Source organism: Tachysurus fulvidraco, chromosome 17 (assembly GCF_022655615.1).
Source record: "Tachysurus fulvidraco isolate hzauxx_2018 chromosome 17, HZAU_PFXX_2.0, whole genome shotgun sequence".
NCBI lineage: Eukaryota > Metazoa > Chordata > Actinopteri > Siluriformes > Bagridae > Tachysurus > Tachysurus fulvidraco.
The window spans coordinates 5,016,313-5,031,969 of record NC_062534.1 but is presented as its reverse complement, the minus strand read 5'-3'; the positions used below and the strand labels follow the sequence as shown (position 1 = coordinate 5,031,969).

The window sequence follows — 15,657 nt, the reverse complement described above, 5'->3', positions numbered from 1 at the left end:
CCTATAAATTACTGTGACCATAGTAACACAATTTCACTGTAATAACAAAAATAAAAAGTTGACACACATGCATGCTGACACAAATGTGACAGTGGACAGAGAGTATGAAGCGAAGACTTATGAAAGATGTCAACTTGACACACTTGTCTTTCTTGTCTGTCTGGGTCTGTGTCATTGCTGAACACACCTCTGTGCATTTCATCAGACGTGTGCACGTCTTTCAAATGCAAATCAAATCGACACTTACTGGGACGCTAAACAAAAAATTGGATTTGGATGATATGGAAGCGTCATCATTTCAAAATCTGAGTGGAATATAAACAACAGTGAAATTTTAAACTCACTTTGCTAGGAGATGATCCAAGGACATGAAGAATGAAAAGATGTTGAGCCACGATTCTTCAGGATTTGATGGAATTTTACTTTTGGCATTAGACAGATATTGAATGTTGTGTGTTTGTGAGTATGCGCGTACTAATGTTGTAATGATTTTGTGTCGCATGTGTGACATGTAATCTTATCTTTTACATTCACTGTGTGTAAATGGCGGACGCAAACTCTGTATCTGACAATCAGGTCTTGTTGCAGTCAATGCTTCAAAAGCTGAGGCTCCAACCAAGACCTGAGAACATCAGTATACACACAGGAGATAAAGAACAGTTTGGTACAACGGTGATCGAGCAAAATGGAGGTGCTGCTCAGAGCCCACCTCAAACTCCACCAATGTACAATTTTGATTTTAATATGGACAGCAAATCTATTGTGACCAATCTGGCCGGCACACCGGGTTCGGCTGGTGTATCGACATCTCTTTTCCAAGAATTTGCCCAAGGAAATGATGTTAGAAATTCACAAATGTCATCCACACCAAAACAGAGAAGACTAAATTGGAATTTTATGAGCAACCACACTGTATCAGGAGGGAACATGGGCATCATTAAACACACAGATGATGGCATGATTCCAAAGCAGGCCAAGCAGCAAAAATTCTCTCTGACAAAAAACAGTGCCTCTTCTCTACAAAGTATAGACAGGATGTTTCCCTCAGCACTTACATCAAGCCAGGTGGAATCAAACATCCAGGACCACGGAGCTGGACAGAAAAGATGGACTCAGAAGGTGAAGGAAAAATGGAAGGAGAGACACAAAAGCATACCCAGAAGAGAACAAAATAACGGAGAGAAACAAGAACAGAACAACATATCAATTGTAAGTTTTTTGTTTTTATATAATTGCATTAATTTAGTCTTAAACTTAGTAATTCATCTGAGTCTGTTAAATAATTTGCCTTTTTTCTGTACTCTATGTAGAGCATCATGCCTCCAATTCCTGCCCAAACTGTTCCCTATGAAAACAAAACTACAAACTTCAACCAGGACGTGAGTGTCCAGCACCAGCCAATCAACAACGGTTCAGTCGAAGACAATTCCAGTCAACTTGATCACATGAGGTACACGAAATACGAGCTATGTAGTTATCAGAACACATCTTTCATTTTTGGGGAATGTTGTCCTGCTCACCTGCTGAACTCAGACGAAGGAGAAAATGAAATTGTGACTAGTGTTAAGGAATTCCAGCTAAAGCAGTGACTGAGGAGATATCATGGTGTTTATAATGTACAATGTCAAGACTCACAGTTGTATTTCAACCTGGCTGCTGCAGGAAAGCTGAATATTGTGTCTATATCAGCACACCTTAAAGGGGTTTAACAACAAAACTTGTTTTATAAGAATTTGGACAAGATTTAAGAAGCTTAATTAAAGTTTGATTTTTTTTTACTCAACTACTAAACAAAGAACATTAACAGTAACATAATATCTTTACAAGATCAGCACCATTTCCCCACCCCTTTTTGTAAATTTTATTATAATCACTCTAATTTGTATTGTTTTTATTTGTTTTTCACAGTGGGAGCTTATTTTCACCAGGTTATTTTAACCTAATGGAAGAGATTTTCACTGGTCAGGAGTGGGCCAAGTTCCTTCCATCCAGCACCATCAGCCAATCAGACTCCAGTTCCATCACACAAGACCAAGGAATGGGATTAACAAGCAGTATTAGCCAAGCACATCAAAATAAGCAATCCATGCTCAGCCAGTGGGATTACAGAGGGTCCCCAGACCCTAATGGGGGAATAACAGAATCACAAATGAACTCTGGAGGTTTTCACACTGAAATGTTTAACCAAAGAAAGACTCCAAGTTTCGGTCAAGTTTCACATAACGGCCAGTACGGACCGTATGACTCAGGACCAAAACAGTTAGAGGACATGGATCTGAGCGTCAGACCATTTTGGAATAATCATCCCATCAAAGAACAAACACATAATTATCCATATAATCAATCAAACAACACAGAAGCTACTGTAAATCTGCCATTATCCAGTGAGCAAACTATGGAAATAAACCACAACCAACGTGAAGGTGTGCATGAGGTTCTCCCCGTACTGGATTTATCATACCTTCAGGTAAGACCAGTAACTGCTAAGAGTATTTTTATTAATGTGAAATGGGTGAGTTGGTAATTGTTAGACAGGTTTAAAGAAAAACAATGTTCAGTTAGGTTTAGATCTGGTTCCTGTGAAGACCACCTCATTGATGATTAATGATTTACATTATTTCCTTCCTCATAAAACCATTCATTGTGTCTTCATGTTTTTTGGATGGGGCTGAGTCATCCTGAGGAGACCAAACCCTTTAAGGTTCAAATTGTTTTATCATAGGATATGAAGATGATCAGCCAGAAGAATTGTGTATTGATTTGCAGTGATTTCCTGTAAGGGGACAAGTAAACCCAAATTGTGCCATGAAAATAAATAATAAATACATGCCCATTTTCCTTCTAACTTGTCATATGAATGTATACTTTCTAAATTCAAATTTAAATCATATACAGTAGAACATGTAGTGAAATGCTTTTACGACTGTCCTTGATTTAACAATAGCCAATTGGTAGAGAATAAAATAATTAAATAATGGAATAAAAATGAAATATGGGGTATTTTATAGTAAGTAAGTAGATACAATATCAGGAAGAAATAAATATATCACAATAAACATAAAAAAATAAAAATATATATATCAGAAATATATATACGTATATATGTACAATTTCAAATATCAGATAGTTTCAGCAAGCAGCATCATAAACACCCTGGTGATTGCAAACCAGTTACGTTTATAGAGTAGATCCCAAACACTAATTAATTTATATTAAAATTGCAAATAGATTTAAGGTGACTTGTATAGAGTTTACATATTTATTTATTTACATTTGTCTTCATTTATTGAGCTTTGAGAAGAAATGAATATCTGTTTATTATCTGTAATCTCTAACAACTTTATAACTGTAATACACATAGTCTATTATAGTTACATAACAATAAAAGTCCCTTTTGTGTATTAACATGTGGTCTGTCAGAAGTGCATCATGTCTAACGTGCATCACATGGCAGAGCAAAGTATGAATAAACAAATAAAACTTCCAGCATGAAGTATGACAACATTCACAAACCTGTATCTGTTGGCCCAGGCAAAGACAACACAATGTTTTTGAGTAGTTCAATGTACACATTTCCATTCTCTCTGTATTTTTTAATCTCTTCTCAGTCCAAAGGCAGTTCCTCACTGAAGAAACAAGTACCCCTGAATCGTAAGCGAAGCCATGCCGCTGAGAGAAGAGATTCAAACGAACGATGGAGATCAGAAACAGGAGACATGAACGAGTGGAGAAATAATTCATCGTCTTCAGATCCAGTACCAAGTCTTTCCCCTGCCTCCTCCACCTCCTCTCTCCAGTACTCCGTTTCTCAGGATTCGGAGTCATTGGTGTCTACAGAAACTGTGATCAAAAGGGTAAAGAAGTCTATGAGTTTAAAGTGTTCATCAAAACCTTGATCTCTGTGACAGGTGTTTCTACGATTGTGTATTGATCATATGAAATTGTGGGTTAAGTTAGGGTTAAGGGTATGGTTTAGGATTACTTCAGTGTTATCAAACTGAACAAAACCCAACCACATGTCCTTCACACTGGGTCACACTGGAACTCATGGAGGGTCCAGGGGATAAGGAAATACCATGGTGCAGAAAGTCTTATTATAGAAAAATCATAATCCATGCCACAAATATGTGATCTTACCCTTATATGAAGAAGGTTATGACTGTTTTATCCACCTCAACGTTGAGCCATTTCCAATAACAACACTAAACACAATAAATGCTACAATAAAAGCTTTACTGTATCAGTGATTATACAGTATGCTTATCTTTATTATTTTAAAGTTTTGGCCTTAAATCATAAGGCATGTGCTCCATAAATCCCTGTGAGTGATCTGTTACTCTACAAAACAATGACCTAGTAGAATAATCACAGTCATAAAAATCTGTTTATATTATATTTATTATATCTGTCTATATTATAAAATCTGTTTATATCCTATTCATTCTGATATCCTATTTATTCTGATTTATGTATATTATTGTTAATATATAGTATATTATAAGAATACTGTATATTACTGATGCTCTGAGCAGTCTACACTATTGCTTTTATGTGCCTAATTTTCATCTTTATTTTTCTGAATGATCAGAGGCGGGTGGAGAGCACACGTCATGTGAGATTTGCAGAAGAGGTGACCATTGTACCACCCCTTAGTTTCTGTGATGATGATGATGATGATGGCGATGCTGATGATGAGGATTACGCTCATAACGTCAACGAGGGTAACGAGGGCAATGAGGGCAATGAAGGCAACAACGACAGTGGAGTAGAGTTGCCATCACGGCCGTCTGTTCCTCGATGGATTGAGGCACTCAGGAGTAAGACCAAGAGAAAGCCTAAACTTAAAATTCCACGAATAAGGACGAAAAAATATCGTTTCGTGTGACAAAATGATTGACTAGTGACCTGAATAACATAGTGTCATTACAACATAGTGTAATGTGATGCATTCTGAAGTGATTGTAACCTCCAGAGTGAGAAGCCTACATTTCATGTTGTTTGGAATTCTATCTCTATCTTCTAGATAATGAGATTTTTACACCTGGAAAATTCATGCCCTTAACCAACCAGTTAATCAATTATCAGCAGTGCAAAGCATAAAATCATGCAGCTTCAGATCATCCTCACATCGAACATCAGAATAGGGGAAAAATTGATCTCGGTGACTGTGATTTGTTCGTGCCTCATTGAGCTTATCAGAAACTGCTGATCTTCTGCGATGTTCATACACAAGAATCTACACAGAATGTGACAGACTCTTTACAACCATGGTGAGCTGAAAAGCATCCCAGAAAGCAGAAACCTTGAGGTGGATGGTCTACGAATGCAGAAGACGATGGCAGGTTCTGCTCCTGTCTGCCATGTACAGAAATCTGAGGTTATATTGGAAATTGGCTCACTGTCAAACTGGACCGCTGAAGACTGGACAAATGTTACAGCATGCTACAGTCAAATTCAATAACGTCACCATTCTGATGGGTGACAAGAACATTCACTGAAGATCTGTATCTGCATGATTGACGGCATAATTGCATGGAGCATGAATTTGCAGGTGTATAGGTGTTCGTACTCTGGTCCACACCCACACGAGTCATAGAAATTTAATACGTTTTCTTCCTGGATTCAACAGCAAAAGATTCACCATTTGTTTATAACAGTAATGACAATTATATTAAAATAACCGAATATAAACACATTTCTTTTCAAGAATAAAACATGAAATAACAACACCAGAGCATTAGAGATAAAGGTTTATTAACATGTGTATATTTAAAGGGTGTATTTCATTTAAACAGCAATTATGCAACATGAATAACTGGAACAATGTGTAATGGCAAAAAAAAAACAATTTTGCTACTGATTACTATGAAAATCACATGTTTATAACTCATATAACCTTCCATTTTTTTTTTGTAGTTAGATGACTTTAAAATGTATTATTCAGGGTTTTTATTTTTTTCACGATTATTGTGTTTACAGTGTGTTCTATATGTATTTGGTAAATGTGGTTGGTTATATATTTTTTGTATTACTTTTATAAGTCTATATTTGTCAATAAACCCTAAAAGCCTGAGAGTTTAAATATGAAATAACATGAATGGATCTTTAAATATACAAATACCACAGTGCAGTACAACATGCAGTAATTGTGGGTTGTGATATGTTAGTGAGAATGGTATAAAGAAATAAACTTCCTGCTATAATACACTGAGATGAGAGATCCTACTATATGTAATAGTAGCAGAAGGCTCATGTGCATAGTTAAAGAAGCAGTGAGGGTGATATTGGTTTGAGTCACATTGGACATTTTGTTTGTGATGTTATAAAAGGAGAAGTGAAAAGAGATGGGTTTTTTTTTTGTGTTTTTTCTTTAACTATACCGCTGGATAGTTTGCCTTTGGAAAGCACATATTGTCTACATCTTCCGTCTTGATATCTGAGACTTTGTTTCCTGACTCTTTAAAATGTTTAACCTTAATAATTGCGCCGATAATTCTTACTCATTACGTATTTTATGAAGATACTCATATTTATGTTGAGATACTGGACAGGAAATTGGTGATGGCTGTAAACCTGATGTCCCCTTGAGTAGCATGTGTCAAGGTTCAGAATACTGAATCTCGTTCTCTTCATTCCAGCCGAGGCGCCCGTCGCTCACACATGATGTCCAATGGAATAAGCCCCTGAATCATCTGAGCTCTTCTCTTCCCGTTTAATTGTCACCTGGCTGGTTTGATATAAGTCGAGACTTGGAGATCTACTGACAGAATCTGAGACCTGAATCCGAGAGAAGGAGAAAAAGAGAGAGAGAGAGAGAGAGAGAGAGAGAGAGAGAGAGAGAGAGAGAGAGAGAGAGAGAGAGAGAGACAGAAAGAGAGCATTATCAGTCATGTGTTTTAGCATGAAATATATAATTTATTACCAATCAGCCAATTATGTGATAAGAAAGGTCAGAGGAGAACAGGATTAAGCTGACAATAAGGCTATGGTAACTTGACTCGTAGCTCAAATCACTACTCTATTGTGATTGTTTTCTGCAGAAATGTGGGCTGTACTTTTGTATTTAATAGGCAGACATGACGTAATTATTATGCGTCATTCCTTTAACCAGTGGCTCCAGATGGCATGTCTCTGCATAACTACATAACATTCCTATTAGTTTGACTGCATTTACAGAGTAATTTAATGTAGAATTATAATGGATGCCTGCAAAATGCAGGAATACGAACACACATAAAAATAAAACGTTGGTTTTGCCTGAAAGGGAGTCAATTGGACAAGAAATGTTGGATCCAGTTTCTGTAGTTTGCTTTGTATTTGTACTTGAGCAATGAGGTTCTTGTTGCTAGCAGGAAATCTCTTGAGACTAGCAATATCTCTATAACAAAAGAGTCCTGGCTAAAATGTCATCATAAGTATGTATTTTAAAATCTGTCTGTATTTTTAAATAGGTCTCCACTTTGCATATTTGAAATTTCGACCACTTGGCAAGGTCTTTCGACACCTCCTACTGATTATTATATAAGCGAGGAGTAGAAAAATGCAAAAAGAGAAGAAAAAGTGGTTTTGCCTCAAAATGGCTGCTGCAGATTTCTTTAGTTTAGCTCTGTGCCTAAAGAACTGTCAGTCTAACGTAAGTAATGATTTAGATTAGAAGCTTCCACTCTGCTCAAAATTAAACAAGGAAACTTATTCACACAGACACCTAACGTGCGTTGACTGGGATAATGAAAAAAGGTGTGTGCATTTAGGAATAATAAGACGTCACCTCTTCAAACTTCTTCGCCTTGTATTGTTTAGCCCCTTTCAGGAAGTTTAACAAGATGATGTCACAGAGGACCGTTGCCTGTAGTCAGTGAAAATTATAATTAGTGCAGTATAATGTGTGTGTGTGTGTGTGTGTGTGTGTGTGTGTGTGTGTGTGTGTGTGTGTGTGTGTGTGTTTATGATGCCGATCTTACCAGGCCAACTGAGGTGCAAGCTGCAACAACATTAATTACTGTTGGGATTAAGTGAAATTTTCCAGCCTATAAAAAAAACAATGGATTATAACATACACACATTATTTCATTATCATACCTACATCTACACACACACACACACACACACACACACACACACACACACACACACACACACACACACACACACACACACACATACACATTATACTCACGTTGCCAGATACAAGTATGTCAAAGCGAATACTGTAGCAAAAGCTTTATGAAGTGTGCGATATTCACACACACACACACACACACACACACACACACACACACACACACACACACACACACACACACACACACACACACACATTATACTCACGTTGCCAGATACAAGTATGTCAAAGCGAATAGCAAAAGCTTTATGAAGTGTGCGATATTCTTTGCCATCTTCTGTCTTAAAGTATTTTGCAAACCTGAAATAAAGAAAGAAAGGATGTTGGGCATTATTGTGTGTGTGGTGTATTTGTCTACTTTACTGTAGTGTGTAGTTGTTCTGCTACCTGAAGTTGTATCCCTTTGTGGCAGAACTGCCTTTAAATGCAGAGTCCAGATGTGTGAATGTGTATTTGGGTTTACAGTTGTCCTCATGTTGATCTAGATTGCATATCCAGGCAATATTAATTCCAATCTCTCCTCCCTAATACACACACACACACACACACACACACACACACACACACACACACACACACACACACACACACATAACATGACTCTTGACAAACAAACAAAACAAATATACACATTTTCCTCCTCATTCCAGATTACTTTACTTATAGAGTTTTAATGGCTACCAAATTATTGAAATCTATCTCATGTAGAAAAATATTTTCCATAAACACATCCCCAGTGAGACCCCAGTTTATGTAGTCCAGGAGATTGGAATAATATCAAACAGGACTAACAGGATTTCCAGCTGTTCAAGATGACTGCCTACATAAAAACAATGAGTACAGCTACATGGGGCAGTTTTGTTCATGTTTATAGATAACAGTTAATCATAACCTAAATAAGATTCTGGTTCCTCACTGGGGAGTGTGTGCATGGAGACTGGAACACTACAAGATCCCAGTAAGTGATCAGATATGCAGCAGTGTAACAATCAATAAAACTCAATTTCCTAATATAAAGCAAGCTAGGAAATACTACAATACAGAATAAACTGTATTTTCAGTGGTCCTTCAATGCAAGGCAAGAAAGATTAAAACAAAAGTAATCCGTTTATCAGTAACAGAAAAAATGAGGGCATGTACAGGACTGGGATTTTAAAAATGCAATCCTGTGCAGTTCCTCTAAAAGGCAGCAAACATTTCATTCAAAAAACAAAAAAGATTTTGGCTGACTTTCATAAATTATTCACAAAATTATTTCTATTTCTAGTGCAAAACAAAACATGTAAACATCAGACACCAAAGACACCTCAGGTGAGCCTTTGTTTTTGTTGTAAATGGGATGCATTTGATTCATAGTCATCATAGATTAATTTCCTGCCCAGACAGTACACCTCCTCACTAGCAGGGGTCTCTATTGCCTGAATTCTAGTTCAGTACTTCCAGGTTACATCCTGTCTACAGAGTATACAAGGCCACCACGTGCAGGGCCTCAGTGTGAAGTCTTGCCAGTCATTAAGTTAAAGGCCCTATATGATGTTTTGATCGCTATTCCTGTGCGATATATATATAAACAAAAGAATAAGCTACCTCAAACAAGGTACAGGACTTACATTTGTTGAGATGTTTTGGAAAGGCACTTTGGCGTACTCTAGCACGTCTGCCACTCGGAAGATGGGACAGTCTGTGTTATTAACAGGGTCAAAGACACATTTCAGTTTCTTGCTTTTTCCTAAATTCCCCCTGAAACAGACAGATAGATAGATAGATAGATAGATAGATAGATAGATAGATAGATAGATAGATAGATAGAGAGAGAGAGAGAGAGAGAGAGAGAGAGAGAGAGAGAGAGAGAGAGAGAGGATTATGTTTTGGAAGCGAATCGTAGCCTTACTCTAGTGAAAGTGTTTGTGTTTCACCTTGTGACATTGAATCGAGGGAAGTGAATGCTGTTCTTTACAAAGATTGTGAAGTTCGCAACCTCCTGCATTGCTTCACTGTGAAAGGTCAAGGGCAGGAAAAAAATAAGTTTACAGAGTTTATTGTTATATGTAGATTTGTAAATGTTTTTAGAATCAAATGTCCTCACAAGACTAGAAATATTCGACAGTTTGGAACTTGTGATGACATTTAGTTAGTCCTCCACAAGGAAAACGTATTAAAAATAAATCCTCCAATTTTAATGTAAAATATAAAAAATGTCTGCTTTATGGGATTAGGATTAAGTGTAACAAAAAGTAATAATTAGCAACATTAAAAATTGTCATTGGAAGGTTCTTGTAAGGTTAGTAAGACAAACGTGTGTGTGTGCGTGTGTGTACTTCGTTTTTGAGTCTTTTAAGTCGTCCTCTGCTGGACACCAGCCTAAAATCTCACACTGTTTTGCCTCAGTGACACACTTCCCCGTTATCTTCCCTGCAAGGTGAAAGCAGGAAGAATAAAAAAGACTTCAAGGTGTTACACAAGACAAAAAAGGAAGGAAGGAAGGAAGGAGACACACCACTTGGCAAGTTTGAGGAAATGTGTTGTTTACAGTCATTATCGGTGCTGCAATTAAAAGTCTTGTCAGTCTGAAAAAAGAAATAAAGAGAAGAGAAAATAAGGTATGAGGACATGGATACAACTGCGTATGTCTGTGTGCATTCAAACTGGTATTTAAACTGGATGTTTAAATACCGACCTCTGGGCACGTACTCTGCATCTGATTAGGTGTCATGACCATCCTGGTGATGATGCAGAACATAGAGGCACCCTGTGAAATGTCACATAGTTTAGATTTTTCATTCTGAAAGACTTTTATTTTATCATGGAGCATATTTTGTTGTCAACATGTGTTGCTAACCTGTTTGGGTATCACATAATCTGCAACATCCATCAGAGTGTTGTTGTAGAAGCCAAAGCCCTTTACTTTAGTCATGACTGAAGACTCGATCCCGGTGTCACGGACCTGATATGCCTTTTCATGGATAAACACCCAGCTTTAAACAACACACACATACACAAACACACACACACACACACCAGAAAGCAAAAATGTTTATTCTTCTGGTTATTTGATTTCTGATTATGCATCTCTTATTTTTTTTTCTCTCAAATTGAAGAAAAAGCCAGCTGCCTAATTGAATTAGAGAAACAAAGTCATTATGTTCTTTGGAGACTGAAAGCATTTATCTCGCATAAAGCGGCATCATTTGTGACTGGATTTTTCAGCATTTAGTAACTACACATGTAGCTAAAAGATGTTTCTTTCTTCTACTGTATTTTCCATAATATAATATAATATAATATCTGGGACACAGAAATCTCTAATATACAGTGTGAGAAGAAGGATACACATCTCTGTCTTCTCCTTATCTGCTTTTCCTCCACCTTAATCATAACAATTAAATCAGTCCATTAATGTTTATGATTTTTGTTTGCTTTTGAATTGATTACAGAAGGCTTCTCAAACGGCTTGCCACCAGGGATAACTGTGAACCTATAAACAATGAATGAATAAATATTACATTGATAATATCCTCAGCACAGAATTATTTCATCAGCATTATTTAAATGTGAAATTAAATAATAAAAAATAAACAATTAGAGCATAACTTATAATTTATAAATTGTAATCATTTGTTTCTCTTTCTAGGATTAGGGTTAACTCTCACTCACTTGTTAGGGTTAGAGTTCTCTCTCTCTCTCTCTCTCTCTCTCTCTCTCTCTCTCTCTAGGGTTAGGGTTAACACTCTCTTTCTCTCTCTAGGGTTAGGGTTATCTCTCTCTCTCTCTCTCAAGGGTTAGGGTGATCTCTCTCTCTCTCATTCTCTTGGGTTAGGGTTATCTCTCTCTCTCTCTTGCTCTCTAGGGTTAGGGTTAACTCTCTCTGTCTCTCTCTCTCTCTCTCTCTCTCTCTCTCTCATTCTCTCTCTAGGGTTAGGGTTAACTCTCTCTCTCGCTCTATCTCACTCTCTGTTTCATTCTCTCTCTCTCCCCTCTCTTTTTCTGACAATACACGTTCATACCTGCTGCCTGATTCCTCCTGACTTTATACTCCTTCTTGGCCTTTTCTACACTTGTGACGCACTTTTATCTGTTTTGAATGTTCCCACATGGTCAAGATTCATAGTATCCCAAAAAAAAAGTTCAAACCCAGATCTTGTTCATGCTTCAGTGGATAATCTACACGATCTACACCTAATGCTGAAAATGTGTACTGTACCCATGAACTGCTGCTGTATTCATAAAGCCTGTCTATTTCATCTCTCACCTCAGACTTGTTCATTAAGCATCTACATCCTTTGTGACACGTTATATTGTAAAAAGCACTATATGTTTAAAAAATTGTGTAATTACATTTAGTACTTCTATACATATTGCTTAAAGTATGTCCTTATATGTAGATTTTTTTTGCCTTCTGATTCCAAACTTAATACATAAACCTATTAACAAATTTTTATCCATGACACAATAACACATAAAATAACACTTATTCTCTCTCTCTCTCTCTCTCTCTCTCTCTCTCTCTCTCTCTCTCTCTCTCTCTCTCTCACACACACACACACACACACACACACACACACACACACACACACACGTACAGTACAAACATGTAAACATTCCTAAGCTCTTACCCAACAAAGTAAATGATAATGAGGAGCTGAGCTATACGGTTGATAATTCCCACCGACCAGCTCTTGACCACCACCGACTTGGTCGTTTCATAGGTGAAGAAACCAGCAACCCATCCGAACATGATGAGGTCAGTTGTCAGATCTGTGTGCTAACAAGTGTAAGCTCCTGTTCGCGTCCTGATGTGTAGAGAAGAAGGCCGCAACACGTGAACTCCTGCTAAGCTTCTCTTGTTTCCTCAGAAGTTTAGTGCCTTCTCCTTCCAGCACTAAATGCAGAGATAGAAAAAAAGAAAGACAGCTAAATGACCATTAACGCTCTTCTCTCTCCTCCCTCTTCCAACTCTTCCTCTCTTGTGTCTCTGGGGTCTGCTACGTTTCCTTAATGATCCGTTCATCTGCTAATCTCTTAGGCTCTTCTAAACAAAGTGTGAGTGAGAGCATCACCACATCGAGCACATCAGCTGCCAAACTCATGCATTAATCTCACTGCTATATACAAAAGCATGCTGTTACTTAACACACCTAATAAATAAGGTAATTATTAATTAAAATATTGAAATAACCTAAAATAAAAATATTTTTAAAAAATCTGTCATCACAGGCACATGCAGATTGCATCCATACAGTGGGATGAAATATAATCCCTAGGCTTTCCGGGTTATAGTTTAAAAAATTATTTATATCTGTGAGCCATCTTTTATCTTGTAAATTCACCTACATGTCAAGGGACTGACTCAGAAATGAGTCAACTCATCAAATCAAACATTTTAAAAAAGTGCTTCACGATTAGGAAATTAAAAAACAGTCAGATGACAAACACCATCAACGTGTGTGTGTGTGTGTGTGTGTGTGTGTGTGTGTGTGTGTGTGTGTGTGTGTGTGTGTGTGTGTGTGTGTGTGTGTGTTAAAGAATTTAGGCCTAACTGGTGCTATACAAAGAAAATAATACATCATTTCTAAATATGGTGAAGGTTTCTGTTCAGAGATGTGTGTAATATTTATTTTTTATTTTTGTTTTTCACAAACAGTTTCATAACATGGAGACCTAATTTTTTGTGATCATTAATGATCAAGATTCTCCGAGTCTCTACCGAAAGGTTAATGAAAAAGTCTGATTTTCAGCATGTGTAATCTCTTCTATCAAAGCATGTCTTCACACCCTGATGGATTTAATCTCGAATGGTTCGTAAACTTGATGCCAGCTTCGTTCCAGATCGAGTGAACAGAAAGCAAGTTAAAATAGAAAGATATTTTACCTTTGAAATTTTCGACACCAGTATTACATTTATAAAGAAAATAGTTAAATTAGGGAAGGATGCAAAATGCAAAACAGAAGCATTTACACAAGCGGTTTCAGACTGAAAGATTTTTCCTATCATTATTAGTAAATTTACGTTTATTCTGTAATTTTACTCATTTTATCTTTCTTTTTTCAATGTTTCTGTATATTTTGCCTTTAGATTTTATTTCTCCTTGTATTTCTATTTCTTTGGCAAATTTACAACCCTTCATCATGCCGGTAGCTTAAAACATTAGGAACTCACTCAGGGTGACACAGTGATACAGTACAGTATTTACATAATATCATATTATTACTGTATATCTAACTTATTTATTGTATTATATACTGTTTTGTACTTTTAGATTTATTTTATATTCAATTTCATTCATTCATTTTCTACCGCTTATCCGAACTACCTCGGGTCTCAGACGTCATCGGGCATCAAGGCAGGATACACCCTGGACGGAGTGCCAACCCATCGCAGGGCGCACACACACACACACACACACACACACACACACACACACACACACACACACACACACACACACACTCGTTCACTCACGCAATCATACGGACAATTTTCCAGAGATGCCAATCAACCTACCATGCATGTCTTTGGACCAGGGGAGGAAACCGGAGTACCCGGAAGAAACCCCCGAGGCACAGGGAGAACATGCGAACTCCGCACAGGAGGTGTGTGAGGCGAACGTACTAACCACTAAGTCACCATGTGCCCCCCGTATTCAATTTATTTCAGCAAAAGAAATGTCCTCTTACATGATGTGGGAAAAAAGATTCAGAGCACAATATAATGAATGAATGAATGAATGAATGAATGAATGAATGAATTTATTTAAATAAATTTATAGTGAATCTGGAAAATTCACTCCTCAGTGATAAAATGTCAGTTCATCTCTATCTCATCACCATACACACACACACACACACACACACACACACACACACACACACACACACACACACACACACACACACACACACACACACACACAGTAGCTAATCGACCTACTGGCATACTTTTGGATAAGGATCAACCGGATGAGTGTGTTTTCAGTTAGACAGTGTACTTTTACCCCCACTTTAATACTTAACACCCTGGAGAATACCTTCTACCCAAGTGGGACTACAGTAATGTGCAAATTGTGTTCTTATTGAGGAGGGGGAATGTGCTTCCGGCTAATACTAAAGTGGTCCATTATGTTTGTGGTTATTTTTTGAGCCAATTACATGACAAAAATGCTTTCAAGTTACTGGGGAAAAGGAATTTCCTGTAAATTACAGAGCACGGCTGGTGCCATATGTTTAGTACATTAGTAACAGAAACACTGTAGAACTGCTGCACAAGTCAATGACATTCAACAACGTCCACGAGGCAAATGGACGTATAGTCGGTCGGAGAAACATTAACATGCACTTGTTTCGTTAATGGCATTATTTTTGAAATCCCACACCACGAGAGCTGAAAACAGGCAAGAGGGTGGAACACTCCCTCGACGTCCTCCAGTTAGATCAGATCAGGAAAGCAAAAGGAAATGGCTCCATTTATCTATTTCCATCATTTAATGAAAAAAAAAAAAAACCCACACTCTCTCTTACCATCCCATTTTCCTGTGAAT

At 37.3% G+C, this 15,657-nt stretch overlaps 2 protein-coding genes across 2 annotated transcripts; one reads left to right on the top strand and one right to left on the bottom strand.

The window, feature by feature from the left end:
* Positions 1-178: 178 nt before the first annotated feature.
* On the top strand, positions 179-6,053 carry zgc:113229 (uncharacterized protein LOC550612 homolog). The gene is made up of 5 exons (XM_027154537.2): positions 179-1,209; positions 1,311-1,450; positions 1,909-2,467; positions 3,609-3,854; positions 4,589-6,053. Exons 1-5 carry the CDS (start codon positions 544-546, stop codon positions 4,883-4,885), a joined length of 1,908 nt encoding a protein of 635 aa, XP_027010338.2. The 5' UTR covers positions 179-543; the 3' UTR covers positions 4,886-6,053.
* On the bottom strand, positions 5,860-13,116 carry p2rx3a (purinergic receptor P2X, ligand-gated ion channel, 3a). The gene is made up of 12 exons (XM_027154538.2): positions 12,736-13,116; positions 10,962-11,097; positions 10,800-10,871; positions 10,620-10,689; positions 10,441-10,534; positions 10,039-10,116; positions 9,733-9,862; positions 8,510-8,646; positions 8,329-8,422; positions 7,962-8,027; positions 7,769-7,846; positions 5,860-6,777 (listed from the first exon to the last, which is right to left on the bottom strand). The coding sequence occupies exons 1-12, from the start codon at positions 12,855-12,857 to the stop codon at positions 6,655-6,657; spliced, it is 1,200 nt and encodes a 399-aa protein (XP_027010339.1). The 5' UTR covers positions 12,858-13,116; the 3' UTR covers positions 5,860-6,654.
* Between the last annotated feature and the right edge of the window lie 2,541 nt (positions 13,117-15,657).

What these genes read in the sequence shown, in the direction of transcription:
- zgc:113229 (XM_027154537.2), top strand. Translation starts at nt 544, where the DNA reads ATGGCGGACGCAAACTCTGTATCTGACAATCAGGTCTTGTTGCAGTCA. An exon ending in AACAGAACAACATATCAATT is followed by an intron (nt 1,210 to 1,310) that starts GTAAGTTTTTTG and finishes TACTCTATGTAG; the next exon opens with AGCATCATGCCTCCAATTCC. An exon ending in AGTCAACTTGATCACATGAG is followed by an intron (nt 1,451 to 1,908) that starts GTACACGAAATA and finishes TGTTTTTCACAG; the next exon opens with TGGGAGCTTATTTTCACCAG.
- p2rx3a (XM_027154538.2), bottom strand. Translation starts at nt 12,857, where the DNA reads ATGTTCGGATGGGTTGCTGGTTTCTTCACCTATGAAACGACCAAGTCG. An exon ending in ACATACTTGTATCTGGCAAC is followed by an intron (nt 8,028 to 8,328) that starts GTGAGTATAATG and finishes TTTTTTTTATAG; the next exon opens with GCTGGAAAATTTCACTTAAT. An exon ending in AGGCGAAGAAGTTTGAAGAG is followed by an intron (nt 6,778 to 7,768) that starts GTGACGTCTTAT and finishes TCTCGGATTCAG; the next exon opens with GTCTCAGATTCTGTCAGTAG.